Here is an 18,269-nt window from a genome sequence, read left to right as displayed (position 1 = left end):
GCACAAGTGAAAAAGCAGATTTCATAAACATGCACCAGAATTTTAATGTATTCCTTTGGGGAAACCAAGAGACATCCCAGCATGTCCACTGGTTGGGCTGTGCACTGAAAGGGGGAATCCGTTCTCCCTACTGAGAGGTCACTTCCAGGGGAAAAAAAAAAAACAACAAAACAAAACCCACAACAACGTTGGTTTAAATGCTGCCTTAATCATCTGCTTTTGGGGAATGAAACGAGTGTGTCCACAACAAAGCCAGATGAGCAGAGAGCGGTGGATGCTGACTGCTGTACCTGTTGCAGACTGTGCGTTTGAAAGACTATTTTAATTTAATGGATTTTAAGCAACGTTATTCAGAGATCAACAAAAGGCATACTGTGTTATATGAATAAAAGATTTCCTCTGGATCCTTGTTAACCCTACAATGCCTAGCTGATGCAATTGAGGCGCAGCCACCTGGCAGGGAGATTTTGCTGTCAGCTGCCAGGCAGGGCCCCGCACGGCAGGGCCAGGTGCTGCCCAGTGCCTGCCCCACAGCTCTGGGCATAGGGCTGGCACTGCTGCAGGGATGGGGGGCACTTGTGCACAAAGCCCATGGGTCCCTCATTCCATCCCCGGCTCTGCTTCATTTGGGACATCTGTAGTGATTGTGAATAGCCTACATTGTAATGGTAACACATATATTTATCTATTTTTTTTACTTTTTTTTATGTGTTCTTCCTTCATACCATCTAAAGCAATTTCCCAGCCTGTATCACTGCAGCAACAAGTCTGTTTAGTGTAGAGCATCTCGCAAATGGTGTTGCTGGTAATGGATGTGATAATAAGCCCCACAGTTACCTATCCCTGTTTGTAATGAATGTAAATTATCAAGCATAATAGACCTGAAACTGAGCTATTTAGCGTTAGTCCCAGAAATAATGAAAAGATCTGTAATAAACTGGAAGGGGCAAAATTATTTTGTGTAATTACAGTCAAAAGCTGTCTTGCAGCATGCCTGTTATTTGACATGAATCCTATAGATGACAACAGTATGTACCAGTTCAGTAACATCTATAGCGTCTTGCTTAGAGGTGTGAAATACAGACTCTTACCAGCAGATCTGTAGTTGAATATAATTTCAGCTGATTGATGAGACTGCAACCAGGAAAAAAAATACCCTGGAGTTTCTATGTGCAAGTGCACAATCAAACATTGCCCTTCCCCATTTGACACGGGCTTCTGAGATAGTTTTTTCATCGCTTTCTCCCACCACCCAGCAGTGCTGTGTGTTTACCTAGCAGGTACATCAGTAAGCAGTTCAGAGCATTGTGGCAGGAGCTTTACACATTAATTGTGCCCTGGTCAGATGGTTGCTTGCAGACTTCCTCTGCCTTTCCACGGCCTTTGCTGGGCTGTGCACCCATGTGCTGCTGCACCTTGTTTTGCTGTGCACAGCTAAGTAAACCAGATTCCTCTCTTCAGTTATTTAAACTATTTTGCAAGTATCCTCCTGCCTTTGCACTACTCATCCTATTTAACCTGTCAGTAATTATCCCTTTTTCAACTTCGTAGCCATCCAGATTTCTGAAGCAAGTGTGCAAGAAGGTATTTAGGTAATTTCTGCAGGCTTTCCTTTACGATTCAGGTGCAATGGTGAGATAAATGGTGGCTTCTGATTTACAGAAGCAACATTATCTTGCAGGTTACTGAATTGTCTCATAAGCCAGGCAGTGGTTTTGACTGATTAATACGGCATCACTTCCCTCTTCCCACCTCTGGTTGTTTCATTTTCAAGGCTGAGAACAAGTAGTGATATTGCTGGGGAGTTCAGTGGTTTGGAGAGCACCGTTACCATGCCAGGCTGTTTGGCGTGTGTTCACTTTGATGCTGCTGTGATGGATCTAGAAAGCACTGAGTGCAAGGCTGTGCTGTGTCCTGTGTCTGTATTTGAATAGGAAGTGCGTATGTGTTTGTGTTTGTGTGTGTATTTTTTATCTATGCAGTGATCAAAAGACAGCTATAAAGTTTTGAAGACCTCTCTTATATCCTTACAGACTATTCACTTATTTTTATTATTATTAGAAAGTTTTGAGATCCAAGCAACTACCAACAGCATTTTGTCATCACTGACATGAGTAAACCAAACCCACGGGCCTTGAGGTCCAGTCTCCTCTTTTCCTATCACAGCAAGTAAAAGCTGGAAGATTAGGCCCTGCTTTGCATTTGTGGGGGGGAGGCTGCCCTCCTGAATGTGCCAGAGCTGGCCACAGAGTATCCCCATGCAAGGAGCTTGTGTGTAAGCAAATCCCCACGAGCAGCATCCCTACACGCATCCCCTCCCAAGGAGCATCCCTGCAAACAGCTCCCTGCCAGCGGTAATCGCTGCCGCGCTGCAGCCCGGCGTTTAACGAGAAGGCGCAAGGCTTTCACTTAGCCCTGCCACCACATTTATTTTCTGGTTATGGCTCCAAGTAAACATTCCAGTGTCTGCTGCGCGTGGTTTGTGACCAAATCGCATTATCTGCCTTGTCCAGAGGAAGTTGCAGCCATATCGTAGGGCCATGTGATAAACAGCACTTGTAATTCCTGCCTGCCTGACTCACTTATCTCCATCAAGATTATTAATATTTCCAGCGTGTAAGCAGTTTCCAACAGCTGTCAAATATAAACAATAAGCTACCAGAAAACCTGCTTCTGCTTCTCCCCCTGAACTCAATTCCCCACATAACACAAGTACAGGGTCTGAAGCTAAAGCTACTCAAGTCCGGCATTAACCAGTGGCTTGGGTTTGGTTGTTTCGCTGTCAGCTACTGCTGCCATACATGTGTGCCTCATCTTAAGAGATTCATCTGTAGCTTTACAAAAAGGTGCTGTTGCTTTATTAAGAGTTTAAAACTACGGAATTCCTAATGAAAAAATCCTGATTTAAGTCACTGTTTTGTTTCTAAAATACTTCACTTAATAGAAGTGTTTTTAAAATACCCTGTATCTGGATGTATCTGTCCTGCTTTGGAAAGCAAGGAATGTTAGTAGCACAGATGCAAGGTGCTCTGTACTGAGATAGGTGGAGAGCCAGAGCATTCCTGGGCATATTGGGTTTATTTGTGTGGACGCAGCGTATTTGTTTCTCACTTAGCACGTCCTGGCCCCTCTGTTTCCATTAGGTCACCCAGGCGAGCAGCGAGGGTCTCGCGCTTGGAACAGGCTGAATAATGCCCACATGGCTTGGCCATCTGTAAGTGGTGAATTAATCACAAGCACGGATGGACAATGTCTTTATGTCGCACGTTCGGGTAAGCTATATTATGCGATAGCGCACACCAGGTTTGACTTTAATTAAATATTTGGTCCACACATGCTGCAAAAAAGGAGTGAGTTAGCAATTTTCTGCTTAACCTGACACACACAGTGCAGGCTCTGAGAAAGCACCCGCATTAAGCAGCCGGCGGCAGCACGATAGATACAAACCCCGCTTAACAGTGTTTTGTGGCTTTGGTTTTTGTAGCTCCAAAACAACACTGTGGTCTCCGAAACAGTCTCTGAAGTGTCCGGGGGTGCTCAGTCATTCTTTATTTTTCCTTTGAAGAAAGAGCATTGCAAACGCCATCCGGTCGATGCAAACAGAGCCGGTTCTTTCTCCGCGAAGTTTTGTGAAGGCTTTTAGTGCAGCACAATGTCAGCCTTCAGAAGCCGTCATTTCTGCAGCCACTTGAATGATACCTCTGAAATGATTACGTGTTTGGAAGGACATTGGTTCCTTGGCTTGCATCTGCTGTTATGTTGGTGGGTCTTTATTGCCGTTATTACGGGGTGGAGGTTTTCAAAAGTTCTCCCCATTTGCCTGATAAAAGCTGTCAGGAGGTTTGCCATCCCTCCCACAGGGCAGCCTGGGCAGCTCTCAACTGCTCTGAAAACCCTGCGGCTGTTCTTCCCCAGCAAAAATTACTAGAATGCTGTTTTAGTGGAAAAAAATACTCAACGCTGTCCAAAAAAGACTCCCTTTCCCTGCACCGTGAGCCTGCTATAACACAGATGTTAATAACAACAGGAGGGGATAGTATTGCTGGTATGCACTTAACAGCAGTGGACTGAAGACAGTACATTGTGTCTGTGTGTTCAGGCAGCCAATTTGAAGGAACTGGAAGGCATAAGGAAATGACAAATAACTGAACCTTTGTACCTTTGCTCTTTTCCTATGATACCCCAAAGTAACAGCTCGTTAGCGGAGTTACTGAAATAGGTGCGTTTTGTTAGTGTTTGAATAAAATTAAGACTGCAACAAAGCACAGGGGAAGCATTGCTCGGTAACATGTGACCTTTCCTGCAGTTATTTATCCCTTGATGATCACCCGGTTTGTGGAACAAGCCAGATAATTGCAGGACACGAGCATCGGCAGCTGTACATACACTGATAAAGTGGGACAGCCACTGTGTTATAATGATCTCTGTGCAAATCCAAGCTAGGGATTTGTCTTCTGTAGCCACTGGGCTGCTTTCCTCCTAGACCTGTACAGTAAAGCTGCATGGGCTAAGGGAAGGCCTTTCCCAAATGGCAAAGCTGACCAAATGGCCAAATGGGTTCTGCTCCCTGTGAGATCCCTCTGGAGGTTCATCTCCTGAGCAGGTCTCCTGTGCTTATTTCCCCAGTACCATGCCAGAGGAAGTGGCTGGATGATAGCTCACACAGAGCCCTCAGGAAAGAACCTCTGCATCTCCCTGCTTGGAGGCACTGGGAAGGTACCTTTCAATCTTTTAGGGTATCTCTTAGAATGGGATAGGGAATTATATAGGTGCTTCCAGAGAAAACATTTTGAGGAATCATACCTCACCGATGGGTTGGCCATAAACTTGCATGACGGAGCTCATCCCAGTCCTTGTGAGATAAGTGTTTTTCAGAGAGAGCACCTTAGTGGTTAAATCTTTGTGTGCTCTGTAGTTAGGCCTTCTGCTGCAGTAGCTGATACAGGCAGTTGTGCTATCATTTTAATTAACTGAAATATCGCAGTCAGTCTTACCAGTACAGTGGAGCCCGGGGCACAGCTGCTAAGTGGACTTTGGCTATGCAGAGAGCTGAGTGTACGATACAGAACTTGTTTGCCCCTGTTTTGTGTATCGCTGCAGGATTGATTTTCTTCTGTCTTAAGAATGATCTGAATTAAAGCAAGGCTGATAAAGGAGACAGTGTGCATTTCTAACAGTGCTTTCAATGGAGCAGGTATCTGTACAAACAGAGTACCTGATAGGACACCATTACAAGTGCTCTACATTAGCATAAGTGAAGCTTAAGATACGGATAAGCATGAGTTTAAGTATAGAACTGTATGATATTGGGAAAGCAGCCCACTGCTTATTCACTCCTACCATTACATGATTGGTCTATAATGGCAAGACATATCTGCTCCCAGGGGCTTGCTGTGAGGAAGAGTGTAGTAGTAAATTAAGATGAAAGCTTGTTTTCCGCCTTATTCATAATAAATGCAAAAGTCTCCCCCTGCAGCACTTGCCATGACTAATGTGCCACAGATCACTGACATCCCAGGCCGGTAGCTCACAGCACAACATGGGCAGCGCGCTGCCATCGGCTCTTGCTGCGACATGACTTAATTTCCAAGGAGCTGGTGTCAAGCAGTGTGTGAAACACAGCTTTGGTGCCGTTTAGTTTCATCTTCCTTTGGAAGGTAGGGATCATCTTTGGGGGAACAAATGTGTCAGCACATTTTGGAAGCGCTGTGGAAGTCTGCTGTGCAACCAAGCAGCTGTAGGTTATTTGTTGTTATGCACTGTGGTTGAAGTCCCATCTCCATCAGTACTTTGTAAGTCCCCGCATCCTCAGGGCTGGCATGGGGCACAGGGCCAGCTCACTCACAGCTGTTGCTTCAAGTTGGACAGTTCCATAGAGGCAGCCTCTCCTGATGGCCTCCCATGTTACGCTAACAGTGCATCACTCTCTAATTGGCTTTAATCTTAGTTACTTTGGTAAAAAAAGGAGATCTACAGTTGCTGACAGGTACAGTTTAATTGCACCTGTTCATTGAGGGATATATGTTACTAAAAATCCCCCAAAAGTTTTCAGTTAGATTTATGTGGTGGTGACAGCCAGTAGCCCGTAAGCATATTGAGTTTCACACTGCAATTACCCATCGCAACACTTTAAAAGCACAGTAGCTGTGTAGTATCCAGAGCTGCGTGGAGGACAATTAGGCATATAAAGGTCATCTTACCACCACATTTGTTAGCTTCAACTTTATGGCCCCTCTTCTATTCTGTGTTGGTAAGTCCCAAACATTTATAGTGGTGCTTGTTTTTCAAACTGCTGTCACTGTGGCAGGAAGAAAACCTCCCTTGTGAAAACATGTTTGGTTCTCATGGTGCAAATTAAGAGGATATTGAAATAAATGTGACGGTGAGAAATTACTCAACCCGTAGTTCTTTGCTACTGAAATCTTACAAGGACGGACAGTAAAACAGAAGCTCGCCCCAGCACTTTCCTCAGCCTTAGAAAACCATTTGCAAAATGGGTTTTCTGAGTGTTGCCTGCTCAGTACCTGAGTAGTCACCTGTATGAGCACCCCGTGAAGCTGGAAGCCCCTCGGGAGATTTGAGAAACGTGAATATCGCATTTGAGAAGACGTTGCAAGAATTACCTTCAAGTCTCCCTGTGTGGTTAGAAGTAGGGATTGATGTTTCCAGCCTTGATGGGCTGGAAAGAGCTGTCTGCTCCTCTACTTCCAGCTTCTCCACTGGCCAGATGCCCTGAAAGCCCTTCTCGGGGTAGGATTTGCATCACAGATGGGAATTGCAATCAGTTCATGCCAATAGTCAGCATTAACAATCCCTCTGGAGCCAGAGGAACAGTCGTGTCAGCATGTGCTCCTCGTGCAGCCCAGCCGTTGGGTCCTGGTGTGGGATGGGAGCCCCTTGGCATTGGCACACCACAAAACAACAAGCTGTGGAGGGTCGCCCAGCAGTTCTCACTTTGCCTGTTCACAACCCACTAAGCATTTTGGCTTTTGTTTGCATGAAGAGTGCTATGTCAACAGAAGACGTGGTTGTTCCCATATATTATTTTCTGCATTCCTTGTTTCTAAGCGCACCTTTATGATATAACGCAGCACGTGTGTGCAGAGGGAAAGATGTTGGGCAGATCTGGACTTTGAGTTGGCTCTGTTCATGTACAGAACATAGACAGCAAAGATTTTTGAGGTTCGTCTGTCACACAGCTTGCACTGTAGGGCTGGATGGTTAAAATAACCAAGTGATAAAACGTTTGCAAAAGCTCATAGTGGTCAAAGACTGAGATTTGCCATATTCTAATTGGAGACAAATCCCTGCTGTCAGATGTACTGATGGCCATGAGTGCCTTCTTGTGGCTCTCGGTGTCATTCAGTGTATATGAATCTAAATAAACAGAAGTGTTTGTGCCTATTGAAAGCATTTTTTTCTCTGGAGTTTGCCGTGGTAGAAGTCAAATGTAAAATAATGCGATCGTGTAAGAGATGGGTCAAATTGCCATACATATTAAAAGAGGCTGCTTTTGATCAGCTTCTTTGAATGTCTGCTATAACCCCATTTATCTGGAGATCTCAGGGGACACCCAAAACCTGCTGATAAATGGGGGCTTAGTTAATCAGGGAAGCCAGCTGTCCAGCTCCTTCAGCGGTGTAGGGTTCAAGATCATAACCCATCTCTGCAGCCAGGCCATCCACAGAAATGATTTGCATGCTTGACTTCAGCAGTCTGGCCTTGAGGCTTTTGCAGCACCGCCAGCCAGGCACTTCAGGCTTTCTCTTGGCCCCGCTCGACCCGTGGCATAGCAATGAGCTGTGAAGGCTGGGTTGCTGATACGTGCAAAGCATGTTTTTGGTAAACAGCAGTTTATGGGCACTGTGCAAGGATTGGCTTCATCTGAATAATATGGCTGGGGTTCACGTTGGGGGGCAGCTTTACATCACATGCTCACTGCAAAGCTGTGACACGAATTTCATGTTGAACAGATCTGACTTAATCTTCCAGTGTGTTTAAATAAGTCGGATCAGATCTCTGGTCCTTCAGGGTGAAGGTGCAACAAAAGTACGATGGCTGCAATCTTAACAGTGCCCTGTTAGCAATTACAACGGGCTTATGTGGTGATGGAGGGGAAGCTTCTTGAGACTGCCATTATAGAGACCATTGCAGACTGCTGTGGCACAGCCAGCCACAAATTGCTGATCTCCAAGCCTTCTTCTCCTCATCTACATTGCACTGGCATTCTTTGGATGTTCTGTGTTCTCTTGGATTCCCAGAATGCATTCTTTGGAACTCCAAAGCCAGCTGACAGGTTAACGACAGTGAAACAATGAGGTAGTGATTTTCCTTTTAGAGCTTGTTTATGATGTCCCTAATGAAAACTCGCAAGGCTCGGTAGAACTAGAGCTGGCTGCTGTCCTGGTCAGGATGCTGAGCTGTGAGGGATGGCGATGAGGGATGGTGATGATCCTTGCCAAGCCTGCATGGAGTCTGTGTGGCTCTGGGTGGTGAGTTTGTGAGCTCCCAGAGGTGAGTTTGAGTGCTTCTCTTGTAGATGCCCATCGGAATGACTGTAGTCCATTGTTTTTGTAAGCAAGGGCTTGCCGAAACCTCCTCTCTCTGTTTTTCAGGTTAAAACGGGCACAAAGTCACGGTGTGTCAGCAGTTGTTCGGCGCATTGTCGGCTTATGTGCTCGACGCGCGAGGCCGTTCATTAGGCAGCGGGACGTCATTAGGGCTATCGCGAAGCGCCTCGCCGTGCGGGATGCGCGGACCGCGATCGGACCGCAGGGCGCACGGCGTGCCGGGCATTGCGGCCGGCGGGTTGTTGGGCTCAGGTGGCCGGCAGCCGTCGGTTTGGCCGGAGCCTTTCAGCGATTTGTCACGCCTCGCTCCCTCCCCGCTGCGCCCGCACGTGCCAGCTCCGCGGCGGAGGGGCTGCCGGCCAGACGGCCGTGCCGCCCGAGAGTCCCGCTGACAGCCCGAGCGTGCGCCGCACCGCCCTGGCAACAGCCGAGCGAGCCGCGGAATAAGCATCTTCGTAATGAGAAGTGAATGGCATCCGTCAGTCCCTTTAGAATAGGGCCCAGGCGTGTGCCTCCTCTCCGAGGAAGTTTGGCAGCCTATTCATTAACAAGAGTCATCAGGAGTTCAGCCCATAATAGGGAGGCAGCCCCGAATGCAGGCGGGCTAATGCTTGCGCTATCAGGAATGCGTTCTCCTGGGCTTAGGGGAGAAAAGGGAGCACCGCTAAACAAATAACGCTGTCAGCAGGTGCACGCTCTGAAACGGCATCTATTGATTCCCTTTCTGCGGGCTTCCACGGGAAGTTTGTAAGAAGATTTATCGCGTATCTGCCCTTCTCCGCTAGCAGAAGAGCCGGCGCTGCCCTTGTTTCTTTCTATTGCCACCGCAGCAGCTCTAGCAACTGGCCACCATCGCTCCCCCCACACTGCGCCCACCGCCTCCCTTTCTTTTAAGCGCTCCCATTTCTTTTAATTTTATGTTTTTTGTTTAAAAAAGCCATTTCAAAGCATTGTCGTGAACATAATGAAAGTCGCAAACGGCACTTCAGCATCAATTAGTAACGCTTTTCACTTCTAAATACCCTCACCTGCATGACGTTGTCGCCAGGCGTTCCACCGTACGCTCCTAATTTCTACATTTAAATTGCCCTTTTCTCCCCCCGTAGCAGCCCTGCGAACTCGTAACGCGCTCCCACACAACAGAGGCACAATGGGGATCTCGAACGCTTTTGTTTTAAATGAGGAAACGGAGAGTGAGATGTCGTAGGGGCGCCTACGAGCCCTAATTCATAAAGTCATACGTGAGGTTCTTCGGCCCATTGTGGGTTTGTTTCAGGCGCTATCCCGTTATTGGAAGTGTGTGATTCACCTTCTGAGAAAACAGAAGCTGCACACAAAAGGAAAAGATTTGCTTTCTCCGCTCTGAAAAGCTGCCGCAAGCAGGGGTCCTATTAAGACAGCTGGAAAGTTGCTTCAGCTTGTTACGCTTGTAAGTTTTATTGGTGACTGGTTTTTGATTACACATTTGAATGCTGTGTGTTCCAGGTTGCCGAGTTTTAATTAAAAGGCAATAGTCTTGATTTTAGATTGCTTTGTTGTCTGCATTATACGGACAGTAATGAGTGCAAGTTTGGGGGTGGGGGGAGGAGGGTTGTTTTTTTTTTCCCTCAGTCCATGTCGTTCATTTAGGATCCATAATGCTACGTCTGCCTTAAATACCAACTTTGTGCTCTTGGGATTTGTGTTGCTTACTGTTAATTTCTTTTAAAGCGCATAATGATCGAGTAAACGTGTGTAGGGGGGGGGTGTTTCTCCTCTATCCTGCAGCTTTCCTTCCATTCTGATCATTTTTCTAGTCTGACAGGGTTATTTACACAGGAATACAGAGTGCTTCCAGTACAGCTGATTTCTCTCAAAGTTGGGTTGTGCTTTCAAAAAGCCTGCACTGGGGAAGCTGAGGTTTTGCCTTTTGGTAACTGCAGCATCCCTCTGGATCTACTGAGTGGTTCCTTTCTACCAATGAAGCTAAAAGTATTGTCTGTAATTTCAAGCAAGGAGGCTGCTGCATTGAGCAACATTAAGCAGTGCTGTGCAGCTCGGGTCCCCTACACCAATGTGTGGCTTTGTTAGTGTTTGCGCGTCACGTAACGGCATCTCATTCTGTGCACACAGTTCCTTAACCTGCCCGTTGCAGCTACGAGGAAAGAGCTCTGTATCTTGAAGCAATAATCCAGAACCACAAAGAAGTAATGACGTTTGAGGATTTTGCCGCTCAGGTCTTTTCTCCCTCTCCCAGCTACTCCCTGGGTGGAACTGGTGAGTCTCTGCACGTTATTCTTCTCTTTCGCACTAAGAAGCACTTGAGCAGCAGATGTACACCTGTTTTTTGTAGATAAATGCTTGCAAATTTAAGAAGACCATTCTTCCCCTGAATCAACTAATGAATATCAAAAGGAATGATGACATTCATTTTAATTTGTTTTGCATCAGAGCTATTCACTCCGTTCCTTTCTTCAGCTATCCTGTTAACCCTCGAATCTAGCAAGGTTAATGAACTTTCTCTCAGTAATGTGCTCCGGTTCATTCAGGAGTGCGGGTTTCTTGCTGAGCTGGGAATACGCTGCTCAAAAGCTTTGCCTGAATCGGTGCTTACTTATCGAAAAATAGTTCCTCGCAGTAGAAGCCGTTGCTACTAATGCTAAATGGGGATTATGCTGCTGAGATACCAGGGTCAGGGATTAATGAAAAAGCAATGTAAGAATGGTGTTCCGTTGGAAAATCATAGCCGTGTGCGGAACGCCAGCATTTGCCTTAAATACATGGGAGCTAATAGCAGGCTTTCTTCCAGCACCTGGCCCAGAACCTGTTTGGTTCTTTCACTTTAATGTGTTAGCTGTGGATAATTCCATGTGTGTATGTATACACACCTTTATGCTGGCAACCATTCACTCAGCCCCACCGAAAGATTTAATACCTAACTGTGTCAGTTTATTCCTCACGTGTCCCATTGAGATCTTAAGTTAGCACGCACAGCACAAAGAGCCAAACTTTGCTCTTTTAATCAAGTTGAAATAAACGCGTCTTCAAAGGAAACATTGATTCCAAAATGCAGATTTCCAGTGCCCTCAAGATTTGCTTTTCCAGCCTCAAGAAGTGTATGGTCACTGCCTGTTGGATTCTTGAACAAAGATTCCTTAATCCGCTTTTTGCACTCCTTGGGTGAAACTGGCACTTGCTAATTATTTCTCACTACACTTTCGGGTTGTTTAATAGGTTATTTCAGACCTGTATAAATGTTGAAGGCCATCTGCTCTATTTCTCTCTCGCCTGACTTGTTAGTAAATATCTTCCATCTAAACTGGGGAAAAAAAAAAAAAAAGAATGGAAGGGAGAAATTAGATTTCCCAAAATAAATCAGTTACAAATAAAATCAGCCGTGCATCATTGTTTAACGTTACTGGCTCAGATCCGTGCATTTTCAGAGCTTTGTTGGGAGATAAGAGGTATGTGCATGTCCTTGCATTGGTCGCCAGTAGCAGCAGGCAGAAGGCTTTGGAGATAAGCAAGCTGGCAGAAGTAAAGGGGAGCCAGTGCTATTTACATAATCGCGCCTCTGCTTCCTGGAGAGGCGTCAAGAAACACAGGAATGGCCTCCATTGATCTTTGTTGAACTGGAATACTAAACAACATTAGAAAAGCTTATAACTTAAAGCTTTGATTAATGTTTTCTACATTAAAAAGTAGAACAGCTGTGAATTGAATTCTTTTATACGCTCTGCCAAAAGTCTGAGACAAAAAGAAATGATCGATTTCAATAGAAATGTAGATTTCGTGCCCGGTGTTGTTAGTGCTTTGAATCATTTGTCTGTTGACGCATCAGAAAAAGCAGTAGGTACCTCAGTGTGTTTTAGATGCGTTGCTCCATGGTTGTATCTGTTTCTCACTTTCTCTTAAGGCACACAGAGATCTTAGTCTGATGAAATGGGGTCGGGCAGGCAATGGGCAGATTCATGTGATAAATGCAGTAGTCAGGCTTTCTGAAGCAGGCGATCCATCCCGTATGCGGAACTACTTGAGATGTTTGTTGATGTCTGCTTACATTTCTCGGAGCACCCGTAGATAATTGGTACTTGAATGTGAGTTCATGATGTCATTAGTTGATGTTTTTTGACCTGCCACTGTCAGGTCCTGATGGGAAGATTTCCTTCCCATTGGAGAAGCTGGAGTCTGGTTGTGACTTCTGGGGTCAAAACCCCCACCCAGCCCTGGGTTATCGGTCCTAATTCCTTCTTGGCCAGTGATGGGCAAGGATAAGGAGCCACAGTGCAGGCTGCAACCTGGGACCATGCAGGAAGCTTCGCACAGCAACTCAGCATTCCTCTTTTATGGGTTCTGTAAGTGATCACGGGGCAAGAATGAGTCCAGAATAGCATGAAAATGGGGTTTTCGTAATGGGACAAGGATGTGAATCCATGCCTCAGGGTGCGCTGTCTTTGAAGGAGTCTGCCCAAGTGTCTGCCCGTTTACATGCACATTTAGTTGAGTATCACTAAGAGTGACTGCCCTGAAGATGCATTGTTACACCAAGCACTGACCATGCCACACCTGAGTCAGCCTGGAGGCAGCAGGGGCACCCCATGGGCAGGACACCCAGCTGGGCGTTTGCCTTTGGTAGGTGCTTACAAACGTACCACCAGCATCCAGGTGGGGTTACCTGTGCGCTCCTGACTCTCGGTGTGGCCCTGACACTTTCAGACTGGGAAACACCTGAGAGCTGTGCCCCAGCAGCACCCCAAAGTAACAAATACTTCCTGCGTTGTTTTGTACTCCAAGCTCTGCACACAAGGCTGACGCTTGGTCCAGCAGAGGACAAGGAGTGCTTTGATCTTTCCTTAAACCACAGTATCTTTCCTTTGAAATCCAGAAGCAAGCCAGGTGAAGCCTGGATGCATTTGCAGCCAACTCTTCGCCCCGGCAGTGATAAGACAGGGCTGCAAAGTGATGTGCAGGTGGGATGGCCAAGGGGACTCACTGTGCAGGTGAAGTGAGGGAAGAGGTGGCTGGTGAAGTGCATGTGTGGGGCTGGCACAGGGCTGGGTTTGCTCTCTTTCTCCCAGCTGAAAGCGCCAGCCCTGCCTGGCTTTTAAACTTTTTGGGTTAACTTTAAGGTTATTTCTCCTCTGATCTCATTCTGAGTGCCACTTCTTTCTAATCCTGCCTTCACTGGCTGTACTCCCACACGATAAGAAGGGTCAGCGAGTACACATTTATTAAAATTAAGATTGGCTTTAGCAGTTAATGCAGTACAAGAAGGAAACCAAAGCGATTATATGCATTGAATATGTAGCTGTTAATGCCGCGTGTTTCTGTAGTGTTCCTTTACCGAGCTGTTTCTATGTTTCCCGAGGCTGTCTCCAGGGATGCCTCCCCTAGATTCAGATGGGACACGGGCTTCTTAAAACACGCCTTTACTTAGCCTCCCGTATCACACATAATCCTGCAGGTGCTTGGCTCTATGCACGAAAATAGCTCTCTTGCTGTTTTCAGGAACAGAGCCTTAAAAGTCCCTCTACGTATCACAGATAGCCCTGTCCTTCTTGCACGCTGCACATGCAGGCTGGTGGGCAGAGCGAGCGTCCCTGAACTCATTTAGGGGATGTGCAGATTAGGAACAAAAGATGAGAATCCAGCCCTTTGTTGTTAAACTGGTACATTACATGCTGTATTTTAATTAGGCTGGGTATGAGAGGCAGCCCAGGAAATCCTCAGTAATCCAACACTACTGAATTATTCTTATCCTTTCCCTCTGCAGATTTCTCTCCTTTTAAAGGATGGGTTTTTAAGCTGCTATCTTTTTCTGTTCTTGCTCCCTCAGCCAAAAGAGAAAAAAAGAGAGAGAGAGAACAATTATTCAACGAAATGCTTGTGTATGCTTTAAAAAGGAATAAAAGCTGAACAGGTGCAAACAGATACAAAAGCGTTCCAACTTCAATTACCTCTGGTGGCTCAAAAGCAGTGGTTTTGTTCAGTCGAGACCAGGATCCAGAACTGCGTTAACTCTTAGGAAATGGAAAGAGGTGGACGTTCTGGAAAGGAAAAGAAACAGCCCTTTGACAGGAGAAACCCTCATACTCAGCCCTGTTAGGCTTGCAGGGGCAGATTTCTGCTTTGGAGAGAACCTCCAGCCCGGCTTTTCAGCACCGTGGGCTTGCAGTTGGTGCTTCAAAGGGTTAATTGAAATGGGCACACTTGACTGCTGAGAGGACTGATCTAATCACTGCCATATCCAAGTGCATCTGTTCACCATGAGGTCATTCTTGTGCATGCTAATGATTTGGAAAATAAAGCATAACGCTCCACGTTATCAGAAAGGATATAGTGTAAATCTTTACTTTTTTAGCTGCCAATCGCTATTGTGGGGCCAAACAGCAGGCAAAAGAAGCCCGGATTATGGCTTTCCATTGCAGGTTTTGTCTTTTAAGCATCATTTTCAGAGCAGCGTCAGGAAAGCCGTGCTGGAAAACTCTGACATGTGGTATCTGTTGATAAATGGGTCCTTTAATGAATATTATAGCATTGCCCAGGAGCAACACTTGAGTTGAGGAACTATAGACGTATGCAGCATTCCCCGGTTTTAAAGCCCTGGGAGCAGCGTGTGCTTATTTACATAAAACTGAGATTTTGCAGCCTTTTTGTTGGGAAGGTGACACGTGCTTCCCTTTTGTCTCTGGGCTTTTATATGCACAAAATCCTCGCAGAAGACGTGCGGAAATACAACAAAAACCAAGATCAGGGGGTTTTTAATGCTTTTTGCTCAGTGCGGAGCTTGAAGTTTCCCACTTTAAAACAACAGGAATATCCCAAACGTGGTTGGAAAACACATTATTGACAGAGGCGAAAGGGAAGCCAGCGGGGTCTCTGAGCATTGCAAGCAGGTACATACAGGTTTGTTTTTGAAGGTTGTTGAGTGGTGACTCTTCCTGGCTCGGTTGGGCTTTGCTGCTTTTTCATTCCTTGTCTTTGCATTTTGCCTGAAGATCTGTAGGGTGTTGAGGCAGTTCTGCCTACTGGGCAGAATCAGAGTCTCTCTGGGTTCACTCTAACACATGGGTGTCATTTTAGTGAATATTGCTGGAGCTGAATGTTTGGAAATACACATCTGAAAGCAAATAGCTGTGCCGTGATGCTGCTTGTGGCAAGCACAGCACGTGCCAGGCACTGAGTTCCAACAATATGAGCGTGCTGCCTGCAATTGAGCAAAGGAGGCAGGTCTGAAATCAAGATGTCACAGAGGATGCCGGGATGCTGAGATCCATCATCCTCCCATCGTCTCCAGTTGCAGACTTTTAGTTTGGGTTGGACCGTTCCCTGTTTGGCCACTTGTAAATGGGTTCTTGTGTGCGCTAACTAACATGCTCCACACCTCCGCGGCCCACAGACACTGAAGCATCTTCCTTTGGGTAAAATGCTCTCCTGGCTGTGGCTGCTGCTTGATAGCAGAGAAACAAAAGATGCCAGGTGAAATTTCCAGTTGAAGCAACCCGACCCAATGTTGGAGCACATGTGGGGGGTTCTGCAGCTCAGACCCTCTGCGTTTAGCAGGATGTGAACTGTGTGCCTGTTGGCAGCATATTGTCATGAAGGAGAAATACTCTGTCTAGTGGTGCTCTCTCTTTGCAGAGGCATCCCATCACCAGCTTGTGTGCATGGCGTGTGTGTGCAGGGGATGGGTTTGTATGTAGAAGTTACTTCTCACTTCTATGGCCCAGTGACCTGTATGTTGTTCACGCTCTGATATTTTAACCTGACCACAGCGTAACAGCATTCAGCCCTCCAAGAAGCCTCAAATGTTACCTGGTTTGAGATTTCATCTACTAGCAATGTTGCTGAAATAAGAGGAGGCTGAATGCTCGGGCTGCCACATCTGCATGTTTGGCAGAAACTGGAGAGGACTCATTTTGGACACCATTTGCTCCCTGTACTTTACCAGCAGCACACCTCAGTCACCCTCCGTCCCCATGTCCCCCCCCCAAGTCGGCTTCTGGCCCCATGTGCACCGCGGGTACACTGCTCCTGTATTGATACCATTTTGTGTTCTCTCCCTTTAGATTAGAGTATGTAACGGTCTCGTTACGCTAATTGCCGCAGGTAAGAGCCGTGCTTCCCGTAGGCCACGTGTCGTGCTCCATCACTAACGCTCCCCTCCTCTTCCTCCTGCTTCTCCTCCTTGTCTTCTTCATGCTCTGCCATTGGGTTCAAGCTTTGCCTCTGCCTGTTGCTAAGGCTGCCCACTGCCTGCAGGGAGGGCTGCACATCTCACCTGGCTCCTCCTCCTTTGAGACCCCCCCACCTGCTTGCTTGAGTTGTGTATTTGGAAGGGCTTGAGCCCCCCGGTGACCCACCTGCGAGCCAAAAGGAAATACGCTCTAGTTAACAAACCACTGCAGAGCTGCCGCATGCTTCTTAAAGCTTCTGATTTCATACTGCCTGTATGCACCCTCTGGAGCAAACACAGCCTCAGAAGGGCCAGCAAAGAATAAAAGGTGAATCCTCCAAAAAGGCCCTTATAGCAGCACCTCGCCCTCCAAACAAACTTGCAGGCTTCCCCTGCGAGGAGGCGAAGCAATTAGAGTTCGTGCCAGACGGCTTGCAAGTGGAATTATAATATTTGTATGAAAGCCTTTATCTTTTGTGGCCAACTCTCACTCACTCTGCAGCTGCTGTCTCCCTATCAATCACGGCCGGAGGCCGCGTGCGCAGCTCAGGACTTGCCGGGGGAAGGCTGGGACTGCAGGAATGCGTGGGGCTGTGGGGCTGCGGGATGGTCGTGGGGCTGCAGGACGATGGGGATGGGAGCTCCTGACCCACACCCTGCCTGCAGCCTTCACTCGCAGCGAGGCACTGTGGGGATTGTGCATGAATATTGCTCCAGCTCGTCCTTTTGGGGGAAACGGTATTATTTTGACCATCTGCCATCCCGCTTGACTGCGGGAATGTAAAGTGTGGCACCTCCCTCACACCCCCCCTCCTCCGCGCTGTGAACACCGCAGCTTTTCTTTTGAATCCTGAACTGACAGCTCCACATTTGTGGCAGAAAATGCCTTTGCACATTAAGTCACGTTGTTCACCTTTTTCTTTTTCCTTACTGTGGTGTTTCCCTTTCAGTTGGTTGTCTTGAAATATGAATCTGGGATGGAAAGGTTCCATTTGAAGGTTGTCGACCAGCTGTGGGATCTCAAAAGAGCAGCATGGGCTTTGGACCTCAGTGTTACAGCACTTGGTGCCTAGTGGCCAAAATATCCACAGTTAGATAGAACAGGTCCCTAAGATTTAATCCTTTTAGTAAGGAAGCAAAATGAGGCTCAACCTGTGCTGAACAAACACTGTTGAGTTTCCATGCCCTGAATAGTCCCAAGATTGATGCAGGTTGTCCCATTGCACTGGATGCAGTGAGAAAGCCTGGCTGGGAGCGGGCAGGCAGGAGGCACAGCTCACTGCTGAGCTGGAAATAGGTTTGTGCTGCAGCACACGGCCATCAGAGCGCAGAGGTGCTCAGCCGCAGCCATTAGGTTGGGCTCAGAGCCTTGCTCCAGGCTTGCAGGCACCAGAGCACAGCACTGCACCTCCACCTCCAGGAACAAAAACACACCAAGATTTAAAAATACTGCAGCCCAGGGGAGCTAATGGAATAACACCGAGAAATGCCTCGGGACGGGTGGAAACCCCAGCAGCAAGAGTAGTGCTGTGTTGCAGCATGCG

General features: G+C 47.0%; 1 protein-coding gene across 12 annotated transcripts in view; it reads left to right on the top strand.

The window, feature by feature from the left end:
- The window catches only part of RALGAPA2 (Ral GTPase activating protein catalytic subunit alpha 2), a 107,313-nt gene that overhangs the window by 86,930 nt on the left and 2,114 nt on the right, over positions 1–18,269 (top strand). For 9 of the 12 annotated variants that reach the window (XM_085542461.1, XM_085542459.1, XM_085542463.1 and 6 more), the window contains one exon: positions 10,705–10,826. In XM_085542461.1, coding sequence (XP_085398587.1) covers positions 10,705–10,826 — 122 coding nt within the window. Of the gene's footprint in view, positions 1–10,704; positions 10,827–14,385; positions 14,690–16,618; positions 16,659–18,269 lie in introns of those variants that run through there. The other 3 variants (XM_085542457.1, XM_015856610.3, XM_015856608.3) reach the window with 2 other exon arrangements.

The sequence above is a fragment of the Coturnix japonica genome, chromosome 3, assembly GCF_054131305.1.
Source record: "Coturnix japonica strain WE chromosome 3, WE-NBRP24, whole genome shotgun sequence".
Lineage (NCBI taxonomy): Eukaryota > Metazoa > Chordata > Aves > Galliformes > Phasianidae > Coturnix > Coturnix japonica.
This window is presented reverse-complemented; position numbering and strand designations above follow the sequence as displayed.